The sequence below is a fragment of the Apodemus sylvaticus genome, chromosome 5, assembly GCF_947179515.1.
Source record: "Apodemus sylvaticus chromosome 5, mApoSyl1.1, whole genome shotgun sequence".
NCBI lineage: Eukaryota > Metazoa > Chordata > Mammalia > Rodentia > Muridae > Apodemus > Apodemus sylvaticus.
Window position 1 is genome coordinate 96,055,278 of NC_067476.1, and position 20,973 is coordinate 96,076,250.

General features: G+C 42.6%; 1 protein-coding gene across 1 annotated transcript in view; it reads left to right on the top strand.

Annotated features, from left to right (window-relative positions):
- The window catches only part of LOC127685716 (formin-1-like), a 248,884-nt gene that overhangs the window by 148,701 nt on the left and 79,210 nt on the right, over positions 1 to 20,973 (top strand). Inside the window, exon 13 of the mRNA XM_052183177.1 lies at positions 18,888 to 18,980. Within this exon, the coding sequence (XP_052039137.1) occupies positions 18,888 to 18,980 (93 nt within the window). The remainder of the gene's footprint in view (positions 1 to 18,887; positions 18,981 to 20,973) is intronic.

Here is a 20,973-nt window from a genome sequence, read left to right on the forward strand (position 1 = left end):
ATCCAGCTTCCCCAGTCTCATCACCATGGATTGCTGTGGAGTGTTTGTCAAAACTAATACAGTTCTATTAGCTAGACTTCGGGGTTCTATGGAGCTCACTGCCTTTTCCATCTGTGCCCTCTTCCTGTCCTGGGGCCACCATACTCTGATGCTGTGGCTTCCTGTTCTCCCCTGATGTCCTATACCTATGTTTAACAATAATAGCATTTGACCCTTTTCATTTAAATGAACACAAGCAGAACCATTTACACAGCCATATACCTTCAGTGTCCCGTCAAATAATGAAATTACAAAGATTCCGTAAAACGAGAAACGAACACAATCAAGTTTAGAAAGACCACAGCTTCTCTTGACAGGGACAAACTCAGAAGTGAGAGAACAAGGACAGCAGACAGCGGCGCATAAGCTGCGAGCTTTTAACCCGAGTCTGTACTAACTGTATAACCACTAACTTGACACGTTTGATAAAACAAGAGTGAGGAGGTATCCACAAAGTTACACTGGTAGAATGGTTTAACCATTCTTCCACAGAAGTAGACCAAAGTCTGGGAGAGGAAGCAGTAAGACTAGGATCCTGCAGGCAGGCCGGGCACTCCCGTCTTGGTTGACAAGCCAGTGCTCAAGCTACAGCATCGTAAACTTGTATCAGGTCCAAATATTTTCTAAACAGAAGAAGATCTGTGGGTGTTCGTGAATACCAAAACATTTCTCTCCCCAAGTAAATTGTGTATCTAGGATCTCATGGAAGATTCACAATGCACAAGTGAAAACTGTCTTTGTCAGAAAACCAAATGACCAATTAGAAGGAGATCTCTTTAGTCAGACCAAAGAGAATTGGGAGTTTTAGCAATTACCTTTCTTCTTGGGTTCTCCCCGAGGCTTCTTGGTTTAGGAGGACAGGGGCTGTGGGCTGTGCCTCTGACTTTTAGTCACAGGAAGCACAGTGGGCCTACCTGGTGACCAGCAACCCTGGTTTTGATGGTTTTCGTGCCATTCAGAAACCTCACCTCTTACTAGGCCCTCTGTTTCCTATTTCAAATAAATGGGTCCCCATAACAACACTTGGAGGTTTGGCTAATGTTTCCCCAGGGTCTTTAGAGTCCCTGAGGCATGTTCACCAGTGGCCCAGTTTTTCCAGAGCTTCCCTGGAGACTGTAGAGGTAAGAACAGGGTCGCACAAAGGGAGGCTGAAACCATGGGCTCAGATTCTGCCTCAGCTACAAGTGATTTGTGTGACTTTTCTCACCCTAGTTAAAAACGGAGCGCATAACAGGACCAAACTTTGAGTTCTCATGAAAAACGAAGGAGGTAACCTAATGCAGAAATGCTGCTAGAGTTGACAGTATGAGACAGAAACATAAAGATGATCCACTTTGGACTGTAAAGGTTAAGAACTTGTAGTAGTTTGAAGGAGTTAGACAAAGATATGTACGTCCACGAAAGATTGGAGGACCACACAGGGTAGGACAACCAACCATCCTTGCTCGCTAACACAAAAAGGAAACAACCAATAGAAATCTAGGGTGCTGGATAACACATGAAACCTGAAAAAACACAAAAACCATTTGTGTTTTTAAATTACTTTTCTGGATCATTTCGATGGTTGTTAAAACCATCATCGAATCCCTCAGTATAAAGAAGAAAAATCTGCAGGGTAGGAGGACCTTGTTCAACCTTTTCAATGTGTTTATTTTTTCAGCAAATATTTATTCTAAGCACTGAGCAAACTGCTAATTTTAAATAAACTCGCTGAAATATCAAGCCCTTTAGAAACACATTTTAAGAACAAGTATTTTCCCCACTTCTACAGAAGAAATTTACCCCTAGTTGTTTTCGGGTTTTTTCTGCTGCTAAGAACAGGCAACAGTTCAACTTCCGGATCTGACTAGGGTAGGAAGATGCATGCCATATGCTCTGGATTCTGTTCTGCAACTTCACAGATGCATTTCCAAAACCCTTCCCAGTTACAACCACACAGAGAGCATCAGAAAATACTGCTGCCTCTTGTTTCGAGTGATTCTGTAGCGTGGAGTTACTATGTTTTATAAATCCATATTTCCCTTTGGGTTAGGAGCCTAATCCAAAATGGAATATTTTAAGCTTTAGGGTAACTTTTCAAATTAAGAGTGTACATTTTAAAATTATTTTTTTATCTTTAAATCCATTATAAAAGTAATTGTAAACCACAATCCATAATGGTAAGTTCTTAGATGCAACGGCAAAAATAAGACAGCTAGCTAAGCGACTAAGAACACGTGATTGAACAGCTTACATGATTGTACTAAAGTAGCTGGTCACCTCTAAGACACAGAGATGAATGCCTGGCGTACCCAAGACAGCAAGAGAGAGCTCCGACGGTCCTACTTTACTTTAAAATTTATCTTTTTAGCTCATTAGAATAAGGACTGATGTCTGATTTGGTGATCATTTTGGGCTTTATTATATAACACCACGCCTTTCTCAGAGAATCCTGCTTATCTCCAAATCAGCCGTCTCACAGCCCCTCATTCTCCCTAACATACACCACACAAATCACATGTAACCACACAATAGTCTCCACTTACAAGTCTCACCAGCTCATGTCCTCTAATTGGACAGACACTGGGATGCAGACTACCAAGGACTGCTGGACCTGCAGCTCTCCTTTTGCCACAACTCAAGAGCAAGGTAGGATCCATGACAGGTTTACAGGAGAACATGCCTTCCGAAAGCTAAGGTCAGTGTCTAGAAGCTTCCCGCTGTACGGCAAGGGAGACCATTGGCCACTTCGTTACCCACTCTAAACTATTTCTGATCTTCAACTTTATTTTCAAACACATCCTGAGAAATCATGACTCCCGGCAAACTGACAATGTGGCCCTCTTTATGTGAAGCCTTGTTTATAGGCCACAATTCTCCTGACAGATTTACAAGAGTCTGTGGAGTTTTAAAGGACGATTGCTTAACAAGCATTAAGTGAGACACATAGGACTGTGTAAATATTTTAGCTGGAATAGGGGATTTTTTAAAAAAAGGCCTGAGCCAAATATTGCATTAAATCTGACGACAGTGGCACATTGATCAGCGAGTGGCCAGCCTTGAGCTTGGCCAGCGATTCCTGTAGCCAAGTCTAGATACCGAAATCCAGCCACTGCGCTAATGAAGTGTGTTTTTTAAAGTAACTTTCCACACACCCCTCCTCTGTTTTCTTCTGTGGCTTTCAATCTTCTGACTTTTATTTCCTTTATGATCTATTTAGATGTAAACACTTCCCAGAGTAGAAAATTACAGTTGACGTAAATACCTAGGAAGATGGAACCGCTGGGCTCTGAGGTCAGAAACCCCCAGAAGGGCTTGCTACCATCCCAGCTGAGCGGTGTGGAAACAGGTTGCATTTTGCTGTTAAGTTGGGTGCATTGACCACTGACTTCTCTGCAGCCAGCTGTCTGTACTACTGGGAGAGAAAGTCTCAAGAGGAGTCTGGCTGCCTCGACCACCCGTTTGCTGACCTCTGTGGAAGGAGAAAGCCTTTTGCCCTCAAGATTTCTGTGTCTGTGCAATTGTGTCGTGCCAGTGGAGTAACCACTGTCATAAAATAACCCTTTTGACGTGATAAACCGGAGCAGGGAGCCCAGTGCCTGGCTCTCCCGCCTGCATAATTGCTGTGGAAGTAAGAGCTTGGCCCCGCCCTCAGCGATTCTACCGGCAGCCTCCTCGTGATTTTTACTCATGAATTCCCACTAATTATAGGTACATACTTGAAGTAATTCCAGTGGGCTGCCCCAGACTGCAGGCTCCCTTTCTCTTCCACGGATGGCTCAGTGTGCCATACATCCAAATCATTGTTTGATATTGTTGACCGGCCAATCCGAACATCCTACATTGTTTACAAATACAGAGATGTATATTTGAGAAATAGCGTTTGATGTAAATATGTGTTAATATTGACAAAGTTAAACGTGTCATTAGGATGCCACACACACACACACACACACACACACAAACACACAAGCTGGTTTATTTAATAGACTTCCAAAACAATCTAAAACTTTTTGTCGATTTTTATAGATAGCTAGTTATTGTCTGTTTGGCTAAGTTGTTTCTTGCTGTTATACCTTCTAGAGGATAATCACTTCAAGTTCCTGTATTACAGTGGTAGACAACAGTTCTAGCCTCTGAAAGGAGGCCCAGCCACCTCTGCAAAGTGGCATGGAAATCACATTTTTCAAAGACTCCCCTCTCTATCCCTCACAGTAGTGTAAGCTTTGGCTGTACCAAAAGCCATGGTGACCTCCATGTTTGGAGAACTCCAAAAACTGTTTTCCCACATTGCATGTAGTTTAGCCTGCTACAGCTTAAGGAGGCAAATCTGAATTCAGAATACATTTGTATGGACAGTCATAGCTCAGTCCCTGGCTCCCTGTAGGACGGCTGCGCAGAAAGGCCTTCCTGCCCAGCTGCAGTGGGACTGCTGAGGGAACGACGGCACACACGGTTGAAACTCTCTTATGACTCTAAAACACAATGCGCTGCTCATGAATTTTACAAAAGAACGTCAGAAAGTATAAGTGAAAGTTGAATAGAAATTATAAATGTTATATTGGCAATTGTAGGTATATAAAAGCTCATGTATAAAGATAGCCTGTGTGTTTTACAGACAGCCAGGCTGTGATGCAGAGGCCGAGACATAGAAAAACAAAAGGGAACATGCTGGCTCCGCTCTCTTGCCGTGGTACCATGGAAGAGTTTTCCACTACTAGTTTTTTATTGTTATTTTACTTTTCTGCACATGTGTCTGTTACCTTTATAGTACTTTTTAGAAGCTAACTGCTGGTCTTCTCCAAGATGATTCCCTTCCCTTTCGAAGCCTAGTGATGTCATGCTTAGCTCCTGCCTCACACGGCTTATGGTCAGTCTGGCAGTCTGTCTTGTTGAATGGGCTTTTGTTCCCCCCTCTTTCTCTCTCTCTCACTCTCACTCTCTCTCTCTCTCTCTCTCTCTCTCTCTCTCCCCTCCTCCTCCTCCTCCTTTTTCTTCTTCCTCCCTCCCTCCTTTCTTCCTTCTCTTTCCCCCCATCATACAAAGACACTTTTTTTTTGACACCAGGTATCATTCCACAACCCAGCCTGAGCTGAAACTCACTATGTAGCCCAGGTTAGCCTGCAACTAATAAACCTCCAGTCAGCCTTCCCAGTGCAAGGGTGATTGACCCAGTTTTTCTGTCTATTGCTTGAAATATCCTTATTTCCCTAAACAAATGGATTTCTCTTACATATAGATTTATGGCAAAAATTCATGAATTCTTCATGATAATGCTTTATCTTTCAAGTTATCTATTTATATATCTCACAAGACCTTTTGGAATTACAGTCATTAGTTCAAATGAAGGCTTCTAAAGATGACAATTTTCATGGAGACCTGTGCAGGGAACATTTTTTTGGTAAATGGCTGCATCATTTAACACTCTATAAATCAAATCATGCCCAATCCATCTGTATTTAGGCTGGTCGTGGGTAGGTGATTAATGAATATTTTTCATGCTAATGTCTCACAGACCAAGGCTGCACCCATAACCACATAATCATCACAGTGGAAACGGTGACTCAGCTCTGATGTCTGATAGGAGGGTCCTAGGAATCGGGTAGACAATACCGTGCAAAGGCTGCACTTGCTGGCCCTGCTTCGCAAATCTTTCCAGACGTTCTAAAGCGTGTTGGCAGGTCCTCACTTAGCCCTGTCACTTCGACTTAAATTTTTTCATGCAAAATAGTCACAATCATGGGACATTAAGGTGCATTTGATCTCCAGCAGCCTCCCTCCGTGAAGTGAATCAGAATCATGGGATTCCCCTGGGCCTGAGTTTCCTGGTGGGTTTATTTTTACACAACATTCCTCTGGAGAAAGAGGCACCCACTCCCTAGAGGGCTGTGACCCTTCTGTACTTAATCAGGACAGCCCAATGGACTGTTCTTTCGACAGAGTCCTACTCCAGGAGAAGATCTCTGAAACATCTCAGGCAACTATAAACTGATCTGGTGTGTGTGTGCGTGCGTGCATACATATGTGTGTGTGTGTGTTTACACATATGTGTAGAGGCCAGAGGTTGACATCACATCTTCCTCAACCATTGTTCTTCTTTTTATTGAGGCAAGGTCTCTCACTGAACCTTGAGCTTGCTGTTTAAGATAGACTGAGTAGCCAATGGCCCCCTTCATCTAACGGTCTCTGCCCACTGGCACTGGAGTTACAGGTTCTTACCACCACATCTAGCTTTTACATGAGCACTTGCAGTCTGAACTCGGGTCTCTGTGGTTGCATAGCAAGACTTTTACCCATTGATCCATCTTCCTAGAGCTCTCTGATCTAATTTGATGAAGTCTCTATAAAGAAAGAATTTCTTTTGGCTTTACAGTTCTGGGTGGATATAGCCTATCATGGCTGGGACTGTATGGTTATAGAAATCCCAACACTCATGGTTTACATCTCATGGTCAGTCAGAAAGAAGATAGTAGACAGGAAGTAGGGCTACTCATAAGACCCTCAAGTTCTTCTTCCAGCAGTGAGAAGTTCCACAGTGCCTCCTTACTGTTCCACAGCCTTCCAGAACAGCTCCGCTCGCTGAGGGCAAGGTTCAGGGCTGTGGCGGTCTTTTCATGTCACCTGAAAATGAACTCTCCTCGGCTCGCCTGTGCTTTAGCCATTCTTTCTCCAGCTTAATTCCATATACATATTGAAACTTAACTCTAAACATCCATGACTGCAGGGTGGGATGCAGTCCACCTAGCCTGCCCTCCTCCATCTTGGCATACCACTCCCTGCCCCCACTTAGCAGTGAACATTGTGACGCCATCATTGACTCCCATGCGGCAGGTCTCCAGTCTATCTTCTTTGATGCTCAGCAGGTCTGTATAGAGCTGTGAGCTTGGTCCTTCCTGCTGTACTGTTTTCCTCTTGCAACGTATAATTCTGCGTTCCTCGTTTCTCATTTTTCCTCCCAGCTGGCCTGTCCTGCAGTGTCTGCATGCCCCAGGCTGTGTGCTGAAGTCCTCTCTCCTCTGGCTACAGTCCCTCCTTGGCAACTCATCTATTGCTGTGGCTTTAAATACCAATTTTATGTCCATGACTCCCTGGTGTATTTTTGTCCCAGTCATGTGTCCTCAAGTGCATGCTTTTATATACAACATGAGTGTCTAGTTAACATTTCAAGCTTAACATGTCCTGAGTAATACCCTGGGTTTCCACTCTCGAGCTCGCTCATGGCCTGCTTCCTTACTTCAATTAAAATCTCCAGTCGAGCATCTTCATGGTGGGATGTTTCCCGACTTCTTTAAAGAGGGCTCTATGCCCCCCGTGCTTTTGGCACCTCCTGATGTCCTTGTCCCTTTGCAGACTCTAGAACCACCCTCCCCAGCATATCACCTGATAAATCTCTGGAGTTGGAGATCTGTTCTTACAGACACTTTTCCTTGAAGCTAAACTCTGAACAATAGGAAACCAAAGAGAGGAGGTCTCTTAGCTCTTGTGACATACTACGCCACTGTGCCACCTCAACATGCTTTAGTGTCATTCCTGGCGCTGCTTCTTCCATTGCTTCTCGCTGCTTCTTCCATTGCTTCTCTTGGCATTTCAATGTTTCGTAAGCTGACCTTTCTGAATAACCTTTCCGAATAACCTTTCCCAGCCCAATATACATTAAGAGTGCCCGACCCAGTGTTCCGTGACACTCACCACACTGTAATACAATGTATTGATTTCGTGGAATTTTTGTTTTTGTTTCGTTTTGTTTCACTGTCAGTAGGTGGCAGTTTTATAAGAAGAATGTGGGTCTTGTTAGACATTTGTCCCTAATGTGTGGCATAGTGCCAAGCAGCAGTGGTGCCCCTCTTCCTCCTTATGCAAGAGCGTTGCTCTGAACCATCTCTAAGCTCTGTATACAACTCATTCCATTTCTGTTCACAGCTCACCCACACGGGAATCCGTGCCTGCTTGGCTGGTTTCAGTGAAGTTGTGAGGCTTCACAGACGCCAGCCTCATACAAGTCATTTGTTGCTGTCCTTTAACCCTTGCCTGTCTGTAACCAGCTCTTAAAGGTGGTTCCAAGTCTTCCTCTCCTGCGAAAGACATCCCTTGCCTAGAGCTAGAATATCAGATATCACCTATGCAGACTGGAATGCAGAGCAGGGAAGGCAGAGTGCCTGGCTTCAGGGACTCATTAGAGATTATGGATCTACTACTAGGTGTGATCTATCTGTATCTATATACATATATGTAACAATAATTCAAGTAGAAGAGGGATGGCAGGAATTTGAGGGGCAGTAGGCAGGAGATAGCCACTCCAGGGCCATGCGGGCTGTTTGAGAAATTGCAGGCAAACTCCATGGAAGCCATGGTAGATAAAAAACAGGGGGCTGGTATACCAGATGTTGTAACTTGCCTCCAGTATAGGGACAAATCGGGCAATCGTGAGCAAAAAGAACAGTTCAGGAGGCACAAACAGTTTGATAGATATCAGTGCATCTCAGAGAGCACCAGGAAGTGAAATTGTGGGCCAGGTGTGTGAAGGACGGTCACCTCTTACAGAGGGTCACTGAAATGTTTATTAGGATGCAATGGCATAGCACGGCAAGAAAGGAAACCTTGTATAAAATCCAAAAGAACACCATATTTAATGATAGAGCTAGGAAGCTGACAGGGAGGTCAGGATGGGGCAGGAGGCTGGGGCAGCAAAGACAGCAGAGCAAACAGGGAGTTGCAACTCCCAGGACGGGGGACACAGAAGGGAAGCACCCGCTATGAAATTTCACTGCCAGCTCCTGCGCTAGGTAGAGTGGGGGGACTGGTGAATTCACAGAACATTATTTTACAATAATGTTTCTAAACTGTTATTTTAATCTTTTATTGTTAGTGTTGTTTATTCAGGGTTGTTGTTACTGTTGCTGTTTGGAAGGTTGTTTGAGTATTTTGAGAGAAGGTATCAGAATGGAACCCAGACTGCTTTGAACTCATGATTCCCGCCTTGCCTCTGCCTCTTCTAATTACTGGCATCACAGGATTCTATACCATAGCCAGGCTGTTGTTAATTTTTTGAAAAGTGTGTGTGTGTGTGTGTGTGTGTGTGTGTGTGTGTGTGTATTTGTGTGTGTATTTGTGTGGGTTTATGTGAATTGTATACAGGGAGGATGTTCCAAAGGCCAGAAGAGTGTTAGTTCCTCTGGAAGTCAAGTTACAGGTAATTGTGAGCCACCATGTGGTTTCTGGGAACTGAACCCAGGTTGTCCACTAAGCCATCTTAACTATTTGTGTTTTAACTTGTTTTTATTTTATTCGTGTTACACCTGGATCAGAGCCCCATGCCCTCCCATCTTCCCAGTTCCACCCTTACAGATCTCTACTCCATTATCCTCTCCCCTCGGGTACCACCTCACCCTGTGACGTCTAGTCTGAGCAGAACTAGCCACATCCTCTCCTGCTGAGGCCCAACCAGGCAGTCCGGGTGGGGGAAGGGAATCCAATGGCAGGGGACCCAGACAGCTCCTGCTCTATTTGTTAGGTGGACCCATGAAGTCCAAGCTGCACATTACTACAGATGGATAGGGCTGGGGCCTAGGTCCAGCTCCCACATGCTGCCCAGGCTCTGTTAGTCCTCATGGTCCCAGTTAGTTGACTCTGTGGCCCTTCTTGTGGTGTCCTTGAACCCCCACCCCCAGCTTGCTCACCTCTATGCCCCACTCTTTCACAAGACTCCCTGAGCTCTGTCCAAAGCTTAGTGGGTGATCTCTGTATCTGCTTCCATCTGCTGCTGGTTGAAGCCTCTTTAGGCCACAGTTATGCTAGGTTCCTGTCTGCAAGCAGAGCAGGGTATCATTAATAATGTCAGGATTTGGCTCTCTCACATGGGATGAGTCTCAAGTTAGACCAGTCAGTGGTTAGCTGTTCCCTCAGTCTCTGCTCCATCGTTATCCCTGAGCATCTTGTAGGCAAAACAAATTCTGAGTTGAAGGCTTTGTGGGTAGACTGATGTTTCCTTCTCTCCTCTGCAAGTCCTTCCTGGCTACAGGAAGGGGCCACTTCAGTTTCTACATCTTTCTCATGTAGGGATCTCAGTTAGGGTCACCCCCATAGACTCCCCATATCCTCACCTGTTCCAGGCCTCCATCCAGTCCCTAGAGATGCTACCCCTTCCCCCAATTTCCATTCTCACTCCCAGCCCTCCTTCCCCTGCTTTCTCCACACCTGTTTGTGGTTCCCCGTTCCTTTCTCTCCTCACCCCATCTCCTGACCGGTTCTCTCTCTCCATCTACCTTCAATGACCATTTACTTTCCCCTTCTGAGTGAGAGTCACACTTCTGCCCTTGGGACCTCCTTCTTACCCAGTTTCTTTGGGTCTGCTGATTGTAGCATGGTTATCTGCACTTTATGGCTAATATCCACTTATAAGTGAGTACATACCACACATGCCTTTCTGACTCCCAGGTTCTTTACTCAGGATGATATTCTCAAGTTTCATCCATTTGCCTGCAAAATTCATGATGTCTTTGTTTTTAATAGCCAAATAGTATTCCATTGTGTAGATGTACCACATTTTCTTTATCCATTCTTCAGCTGAGGGCCGTCTATGTTGTTTCCAGTTTCTGGCTAATAAATCTGCTATGAACATAGCTATGTTCATAGCAAGTGTCCCTGAAGTATAGTTGAGCATGAGTATAGCTGTGTCTTGAGATAGAACTATTCCCAGGTTTCTGAGAAACTGACATATTGATTTCCAAAGTGGTTGTGCAAGTTTGCACTCTCACTAGCAATGAAGGAGTGTTCCCCTTGCTGCACATCCTCACCAGCATGTACTGTTCCTTGAGTGTTTGATCTTAGCCATTCTGGGAGATGTAAAATAGAACCTTAGGGTTATTTTGATTTGCATTTCCCTGATGACCAAGGACACTGAACATTTCTTTAAGTGCTGTTCCACTATTTGAGATTCCTCTGTTGGGAATTCTCTGTTTAGCTCTATATTGCAGTTTTTAATTGAGTTATTTGGACTGTTAGTGTATAATTTAGTATATTTAGTATATAATTTCTTGAGCTTTTTTGAATATATATATAAATTTTGGATATTAGCCCTCTGTTGGATGTAGGGTTGCTGAATATCTCTTCCCATTTTGTAGGTTGCTTTTTTGTCCTATTGACAGTCTTCTTTGCCTTTCAGAAGCTTTTCAGTTTCAGAAGGTCCCATTTATCAGTTGTTGATCTTAGTATCTGAGCTGTTGGTGCTCTATTCAGAAAGTTTTCTCCTGCACCAATGTTCAGGGCTATTAACTTTTTAAATATTAACAGACTTTTATTTGTATTTCTTGCCACTCTCTTGTCTAGTTCCAGCTGTTTTTAGTAGAATTTTATTAGTTACTACATGTTGCTATATTTTGGAGATAGACTATTACATTTGGTTTCTCAAGTATTTCTATGTCACAAGGCTATTTCCGAGTTCTGATCCACTCTGATATACATATATTTATAACTATGATGAAAATCATAGTTGTACTTAAGATTCTAAAATTCGCCTTCTAAAAGGAAGCCAGATGTTTTTCTTTTACCAGTTCATTTTAGCTTCAGTTTAAATCTGACTTTTAATTACCATTTTTGTTATTTTTAAGAAAAATATAATTCACCCATTTAATATGTACAATGCAGTGAAATCTACTATTTTTGCAGAGTAGTGTAGCCATAAATGTGTTTTAGAAAAATTTTAGAGAATTATTTACTACTCTAGGAAAAACACACTGTATGTCTTAGTCATTACCCCCACACACATATACACACACACATACCTTCCTCTTCAAGCTCTAGACATCCCTAATATATTTTGTCTTTTTGATTCTGTTTATTTAGACTGTTTCAAACAGAATTATACAATACATGATATTTTGTCATTGGCTTTGTTCATTTACAATAGTGTTTTAAATTGTTTATTCATGTTGCAGTATGTATCATGTCATTTTTAATGACCAGATAATATTTCATGATGTATATGAAATGCATTTTACTTATTTCATCCATCATTTGGTGGATAATTAGATTATTTCTATTTTGTGGAATACCAAAGCTGAACATTCAACATAAGGTTCTATCTAGCCTCAGAGGTAGAAGTACTGTGAGTTTACTGATGTAGGACAGCACATTCATGCAAAAGTTTATGTAGCAGTGTCTGCAGTATCCTGGAGCAACATCCTGATCCAATATGCAAGCCCTATGTTTTATTTCCTAATATACAGTTCTCCACTGAAGTGTTTTAATCCAGTTTAAAAACAGATGTTGTTCTTGTATAGATAGTCCTTGGAAGAAATACTTTGCATATGATACTAGCAGAATTCCCGAACTACAACTAAAGAAACATCTTTGGTTGCATGTAGATTGTCCACAACTGGATCTTTGGTGCACAGCTGTCTAACTTGAACCTGGAAATGTGGCCTTTGGAGAGCTACTTGGCAAAAAATACTCACAAAGCAATGTCCTTCAAATCTGTGTTATATGGATTTCTCCTAGAATAGATTTTTCCTTCACTCTTGCCCATCTACTTTGGCCTAAGATTGTCGATGACACCACCGCTACCTATTACCACTCCATGCTCTCAAATATTTGTAATGTAACTATGAAAAATCATGCACAGGAAATACATGCTTTATTTATACATGCTTCTAGGAGTTTATCATCTGGCTGCTTTGAAAAATCCCATTGAAATCTCTCCTTACATTGCCTTTTCATGTATATTGTATGTATACATACATAGATATATACACGTATACAAATATTGTTTATATGTATATATGTGTATATATATGTGTATGTGTGTGTGTATACATATATGCATGTTGCTTGGTAATAGACCTTTTCTGTAACATGTATAAGGCCTTGGATCCCATCCTTATTATTGTAGAAGAAAGGGACAAAGAACAGGAGGGAAGGAGGCACAGAGGGAGAGAGAAAGATTTGGAAGTCCTACAAAATAGGACCACCATGCTGACTTTTAACAAGCACGTGAAAGCACGTTAATATTTTATTAGTTCAAAATCTGCTTTCTACCTTTTGTAGAAGTAATAGTTCACATCAAAGCTGATATCATTAAAAAGTGTATAGTTAAGCTATTATCCAGATTTTGATTTCTAAATACACTTTTCTTTAAAGTTTATTTTTAACAAAAGCATGTTTGGGGGAGCAAAGTGGTCACTTTTTAACAAAACCCATACATACATGAGTTACTTGATGTGTGGAAAGCATGAGAATATTGTGCATCCTGTTAACTCTGACAGGAAAGATGTGTAAATACAGCCATTACTGTGTGCTGTATAAGAAGAGTCAGTGACTCCCTCCCTCCAGTGAGTGAGGGAAAGACATTAGTGTAGTTCTCTCACCAACATCTCCCCAGTGCCTGGTCCAATTTCATGCACATCATAGTGGCCTCGCAGATATTTGCTAAGTTGATGTATGGATTCAAGGAATTCCTTCATTAAGCATCAGATACTTTTTACAGTCTGGCTCTGATTTCCCCCTCTTACCTAAAACCCACTAATACAACACAAACATGTTTATAAGCAAACAATTTGATATGTTCCCCTGACAGTCCTCAGTGCTGGTCCTTTGAACATGGAGCTTGTGGGAAAGACAGAGCTTACAAATCCTAAGAATAAATAGAGCTCACCCAGAACCATGGCAGCATGGGAAGTAGGTAAGCAGAGGGAAGACGATTGCAGATTCAGGAAGCATCAGTTCTACATACAGTGTAGTTTGGCTTTGCAAAGTCTTGGATACAATCCTCAGCAATACACACACACACACACACACACACACACATATGCACACATACACACACACACACATATGCACATACACACACCACATTCTGACTTGAGTCCATATAGTAGTATCACAATAATTAATAATATTTTCCCATGTACTTTGATACAAAACACATATGATTTTGACCAAACATATCAAAGTTGCTTCTATGTTCTTCTGACATACACTTGCTTTTTGAAAGTGCCTCAATGAAATTTACTTTTAAGAGTCAAAAGCCAAAAAGAGTTAACCATCAGTCTGGTCTTAGAAGCTTGACATTTGAAATCTTAAAACATTCAAGAACATATTTTTTTCACTGCACAAAAATTGCTTAGCCTTTAAATGAGAGTCTGATTTAGTTGTTTTCTATTCTTTCCTCATACATCAGTTTATATTTCTCTGTTACTACTAACCACTTATTAGTAGTTAACTTTAGAAACTAATGTCTTTTACAGTTGAAAGTTTTACAGAGAGCAAAGAAGACAGGCTTGGTTTTAATGTTGGAGGTCCTGGCACAGACTGTGTTTAAGGCAACTTTGGTGGTCTGGCAAGACTGTCTAGTAAGTAGTCTTCTGGTTGGACAATGAGAGGCATTTACGAATTTGTCCATGACCTCTCTTCTTTGTGCCCCTCCAGTCTCCAGTGTCATCATTAATTAGTCTTAGGTCTCCCATTTGTCTGTTCTAAAGTGTCTTGGGTAAGCCAAGTTAATAAATTGGAGTGTGTGAGCTGCTGGCCACTGGAACATGCGACTGTGCAGGGGCAGTTTGAGGGCAGCCTTCTCCTTTGATCCTGTGGAGAAGTTTAATTCCAGCAGGTCGCACGGGAGTCCCAGCCTGGTGGGGTGCAGAGGGTTTTTTTGAGCACACCCATGGGACTGCTGTCATTTGTCCTGGTTTTACTTTCTAATTTCTAAAACAGAGGGCTCCAAGACACTGAGAATGATTTCACAAGTTTTCTCAGATTTCCAGAGAATTTGCTGGCATTCTTCAGTGGATTCTCACAAAGGTGGCGGGGTCTCAGCAAGGGGATGAGAGGCATTATTCGCATCTTCTAAATAAAGTGGCTAAGCACCCAGCTTCTTCAACGTTTAGCCCCTACCCCTCACACTGTAACCTTCCTGCTGTGAAATACTTCCCCGACCAGTTTGACATCATCATAATAATACATAATAGTTCAGTTGATTGCTAATGCTACACACTCTGAAAAGTGCTTTTATGCATTATCTCATGTCATACAGGAAGACAGGGGCCATCATTTGCAGATAAGACAAAAAGTCACAGCCCACCTGAGCTCAGGGAAATCTTGGTCTAAGCAGAGAATAATATGGCCCATAAAATTTGAACAGTTTTATAGCCATCCTATTTGTCACAACTGTTAGGACAAAAGAAGAGCCACAGTAATCAGTCTTTTCATTTCAGAAGTTGAAGACTTGCTTTAGTGACTATATGGGCCCAAGCTCTTTTTACTTTGATTAGAAAAAGTAACTTTTGCCTAGGCATGACTGCATACTCCTGTAGTCCCAATACTTGGGACGTAGAGTCAGGAGGATCTCTATGAGTTACAGGCCAGCCTGGTCTACAAAGCAAATCTCAGGAGAGCCATGTCTCTTACACAGAAAAACCCTGTCTTGAAAAACCAAAAGAGAGGGAGAGAGAGGTAGACAGAGGGAGGGAAGGAGGGAGAGAGAGAGCATGCATAGAAGGAAGGAAGGAAGGAAGGAGGAGGAAGGAAGGAAGGAAGGAAGGAAGGAAGGAAGGAAGGAAGGAAGGAAGGAAGGAAGGAAGGAAGGAAGGAAGGAAGGAGGAGGAGGAAGGAAGGAAGGAAGGAAGGAAGGAAGGAAGGAAGGAAGGAAGGAAGGAAGGAAGGAAGGAAGGAAGGAGGGAGACCTCGAAGGGATCAACTATGCTTTCAGTTCCCTCTTATTTCTAAATTGATAGCATGACATATTATTTATGCTCACAAAAATAGTTCTAACAATAGTTACTGGAACTTGAATATCACTGAGAGGTTTTTGAATTTAAGGAATCAGTGATTTATACTGTGAGAAATTGTGTGACTTTGTGTTCTCAGTCATAACTGCTCATCAGGAGAAAAGCATAGCACTCTGAAAGTTCATTGTCAAGTGATGATTCAAAGCAGAAATCATTCAAAGTTTTTTTGCCCAGTCGTCTGCGCACTGGCCTCTCTGCCCAGCTGGTGTGATCATCTTCACTACCTTCCTTATGCTTTGTGGGAGGAGATGATGAGCAGGGCTAGGGTCATAAAAGTTCACTAAGTCAGGTGGTGACTCAGCCAATGAAATGCTTGCCATCGAAGCATGAGGGAGGACCTAAGCCCCGCTTACCAGCACCCAGGTTGTCTTAGTCAGGGTTTCTGTTCCTGCTCAAACATCATGACCAAGAAGCAAGTTGGTGAGGAAAGGGTTTATTGAGCTTACACTTCCACGTTGCAGTTCATCACTAAAGGAAGTCAGGACTGGAACTCAAGCAGGTCAGGAAGCAGGAGCTGATGCAGAGACCATGAAGGGATGTTTTTTACTGGCTTGCTTCCCCTGGCTAACTCAGCCTGTTCTCTTATAGAACCCAAGAATACCAGCCCAGGGATGGTACCACCCACAAGGGGCCCTTCCCCCTTGATCACTAATTGAGAAAATGCCTCACAGTTGGATCTCATGGAGGCACTTCCCCAACTGAAACTCCTTTCTCTGTGATAACTCCAGCCTGTGTCAAGTTGACACACAAAACCAGCCAGTACCCATGTCAAAGCCAGGTATGACAGTACTGGCCTGAAAACCCAGTGCTCAGAAAGGCAAGGGCAGTCAGATCCCAGGGTCTGGCTGGCAAGTCACTGGTTCAGAGAGGAACTCCATCTCAAAAAAATAAAAGGGAGAGTGAAAAGAAGATAATCAGTGTCAACCTTTGGCTTTCATGCACACACATTCACACACACATGCACTCATACATGCACACATGTGCACACACACATGCACATACACATTAAACATGCACACACAGAACAGAACATACAACTGAACATTTTTTTAGATACAGCGATCCCTTTTAGATGGACTTGGGACCACCCATTATGACATTCTCACTCTTTAACCCTGCCCTGACTTCATCCTCCAGATCTGTTTGTTCCACCTTCAAAATGTGTCCCAGCTCCGTCTGCCCCCTCCCCCTTCTTCTGTCCTCCGGCATCGATCAAGTTCAAAGCACTTCTGTTTCATTGTTCCAGCAAGAGAATAATGATATCGGGAGGTATGCATACCATTGTCCAAATGGTTTATCTACTTAAGAAAGAGAAATCTGATAATAGAAAAGTTATAGAGTACTTTTTACTCTTTCAACTCCCTCCTGTAATATCAGCACTTGAGAGACTGAACCAGAGGTCAAGGCAAGAGCAAGATGTCCCAAACAGAAAAAGGGTCAGGAGACTACTTGCAGAGAGGTACACTCAAGTCCCATCTGCCCTAAGTACTTCACAGACACACACTACATGGCTGTTTCTCCATTTTATTTTAACTTGGAAGCATGATACACTTATGAAAACAATCCAAGGCTTTGTACTCACTTCGGCAGCACATATTCTAAAAAAAAAACCCAAGGCTTTAATTTGGATTCTTAGACAAGGCTTTATCAGTAATTTGCAGCCATGACCAATAGTTGAAGCCACTGGCCAGAAGTATGAAGAAAACATCAGAAAACCTCTTTTTCCTGAGTGTAAAGATCAGCTAAGCTAGACAGAGTGCTCCAGTCTGCCCTGATACCATATGAAACTCTGTCTTAAGGGGCTAGGGGCAAAGGTAGAGAAATGTGCCCTTTACATTTTGAAAGACTCTATAAACACAAAAGAAAGGCATTTTGGAAGTGAGCAGTTGGGAAGGGACTTTTATTTACATCAGAAACTCTTCTTGATTCTTGTGGTTACCATATAACCAAAACTGGCTCAAGGCAACCCAATTGTCAAGGGAGCCCTTTGTTGTAAATTCCGTGTTTAGCGGATCTAGTGAAAGTATTCATGTGTTAGTGAAGCTGGAGGTGAGTGGCATGAGGTCGAAGGGCCTCACTTTGTAATGAGTGTGCTGGAGACTCAGTAGCAAGAGTAAGGCAGGTTATTTTATGATCTTGAAAGGTTGCACTCCAACCTCCAAAACGGAGGGAAGAGTACTTGTCACCCTGTAACTTAGGTCCCCCCGCATTGGTCAAGCAGTCAGGAGAGGGGGACTCAATCTTACTCATCACCTGCTACTTAATATTTGTCTATTTCTCCATCAAAACCGGTGGGTGGGTTTATTTCTACATTTTGTATCCTACTTATTTTAGACCCCTTTTTAGGTGGCTTTAAGTGTCCTAAGTCTGCAGGTCACTGGGCCAGTTTAGCTGCTAATGCTTTTCTACTCTGAGTTGTAGTTTGAGTGAGGAGAGATGGACTTGGATGTATGAGCAGGGAGAGGGGCTTGTAGGGGCGGGGATCCAGTGCTTTCTGGCCGCTCAGTGCGGCAGCGCATACACTGACTCTCAGCACATTCATCTTGAAACTGGACCTTTGGGTTTTTGGTTTGTTTTTTTGTTTGTTTGTTTGTTTTTGTTTTTTGTTTTGTTTTGTTTTGTTTTTTTGCTTTAACTAAGAGGCATCGGAAGCACATGCAGAATGCATCCTAAACTGAACTGAAGCATGCATCCTGGAGATTCTCTAACCTGATGGTTTGGGGCAATTTAGATTTGTGGGAACTTGAGCAAAATCTCTTTCAGTCTTTGGATCTAAGGAAGGTTAGGGACCTTCCTTCCCCAGGATCAGACCTTAAGTACCCCTGTCCCCATTATGAGGAACAAAAAAGCAGAATACTTTACCTGGAACAGGTCACAGATCTTTTTGTGAATGGCTGAAAGGAAAATTGAAGACTGTGCATATCCCTGTTCCCAAAAAGAGGCATAGACTATGTTCTTTTTACTCATAAGAGTTTGGTTAAACTGTGATTTTCAGGGAATCTGCACAATTAATAATGAAACACAGTGCCCAAGCAGGCCCTCAGCAGGTATGTCTTCTTGATTGAGTTTAACCTACACCTCTCTTTGCAGCAAGTGAGCAACAGATGAAGCTGGTGTGTATGGAGTCCCCAAAGGAGTACTTGCAGCCTTTCAAGGACAAACTGGAGGAGTTCTTCAAGAAAGGTAGGACGTTTCTCAGTTTATCAAGGGTACTCTTCTACTTGATCTCTCTCTCTCTCCCTCCCTCACTCCCTCCTTCCCTCTCTCTCTTTCTCCCTTCCTCCCTCTTTCCCTCCTTCCCTGTGTCCCTTCCTCCCTCCTTCCCTCCTTCCTTCTCTCCCTTTCTCCTTCCTTCCTCCTTCCCTCTCTCTTTCCCTCTTCCTTCCTCCTTCCCTTCCTCCTTCCCTCTCCCTCCCTCCCTTCCTCCCTCCTTCCTTCCCTCTCTTACACCTTTTCTCCTTCCCTCCCTCCCTCTCTTTCCCTCCTTCTCTCCCTCCCTCCCTCCTCCCCCTCCTTCTCTCTCTCCTTCCTTCCCTCCCTCCCTCCCTCTCTCTCCTTTCTTTCCTCCTCCCTCCCTCTCCCTCTTTCCCTCCCTCCCTCTCCCTCCTTCTCTCTCTCTCTCTCTCTCTCTCTCTCTCTCTCTCTCTCTCTCTGACCCCAATTACCACTTACTTCCTGCATGATCATAGATACCACCACTGGGTCCATGGTCCATTATTATCCAATGTTGGTTTCATCCTCAATGTTGAATTGTAGCTTCTATGTCACCTTGTCAGAACATTTCATCCTTTAAATCATTCATTCTTATTCCTGCTTTTGAGATATTTGGAGGGTAAACCTTCCTGTCTCTTCTGGACAGTAGGTATCCTTGATTCATGTTAACTGAACACACTGCATACATGTAAGGCTTATATAGTCCTGCAGCTCAGATTGATGGTCACCCCTGACAGGGCAATGGGGTTTATATTCCTGGTCTTGTGAGCATGGCAACTTGGAAATTTGAAATTTGTTGTTGCTTGTTGCATTGCTTTTTTCAATTCCTGTACAGAAAGGCACTGGGGCACAGTGAATGTCATCATTCCACTGCTTGGCACCCGGTGCTTCCCTGGGATACTCATAAGATCCAGCACTTGCTTAGAAACCTTTTCAGGTTCTGTACCTTCCTCCATATTTTGGGGAGAACTAAGACACTTTGGTTGGTTTGGGTTCGTGAACTTGAAAAGACAATGCTTCTATGTATTTCCTATTTTAATTTCCAAAAACCAGTTTAAGATTCAAAAGAAAACTGAATATGGGGTTTTTGAAGGGAGCTTTCTTCCTTACTAGAAGGCCAGGGGAAATGCATGCAGGGATTTTTGGGGAAATGTCAACATGCTGTTTCCATTACCAAATAAGGCCACATGATAGTATACCATTAGAAGGCTGCTAAGTTGGGTCAATTGACAAACCACCTTGGACATTAGCAGAGAAATTCTCAGCCCATGAGTCATAGGAACTCCATCCCAGCTGCTCCCTCTGCAGAGATCTCTGTTTTTTCCTCTCTGCAAGACCTTGTTTCCATGAAGGCAGAAAGCAGAAGACTTGGTCTTGTTTAACCTCATGTTTGATGGGAGTAATGGATCAGACAAATGGATCTAGTACCATCTAGAGAGCAAACAATGACACAAGCATTTTGTACTATGTGAATAGGTAGGTTTTTATAAATGTGATTCATCAAGGTAAATTGTTGCTTTATGCACTAAACCATACATAAATAACCTGTAAAAGCTTCCATAACTGAAAGATACTTCTACTTGTTACCCCTAATTTATGACTATTTCTTTTCACATATGTAAACTGAACTTGAGATATATAGGGCTTAGATTCTTTTTAATTTTTTTTATTATTCAATAGCTGCAAAATTCCAAAATACACACACACACACACACACACACACACACACACACACACACACGCATGCATGCTCGCACAAATACACACATATATTGGAGTTTTATCCACCTTCATATCTTAATGGGCTTAAATTCTCTCTTTAAAAGAGCCAGAATCTTCCTACATTGAAAAATCTGTTATTTTGATGAAAAGGGATAAATATGAATAAGTTAAAACCTTGAAAACCTTTCAAACTTGGAAAATTTACTAGGTTTCTCAGCTCAAGGAAGGAAGCCCTAAAGTA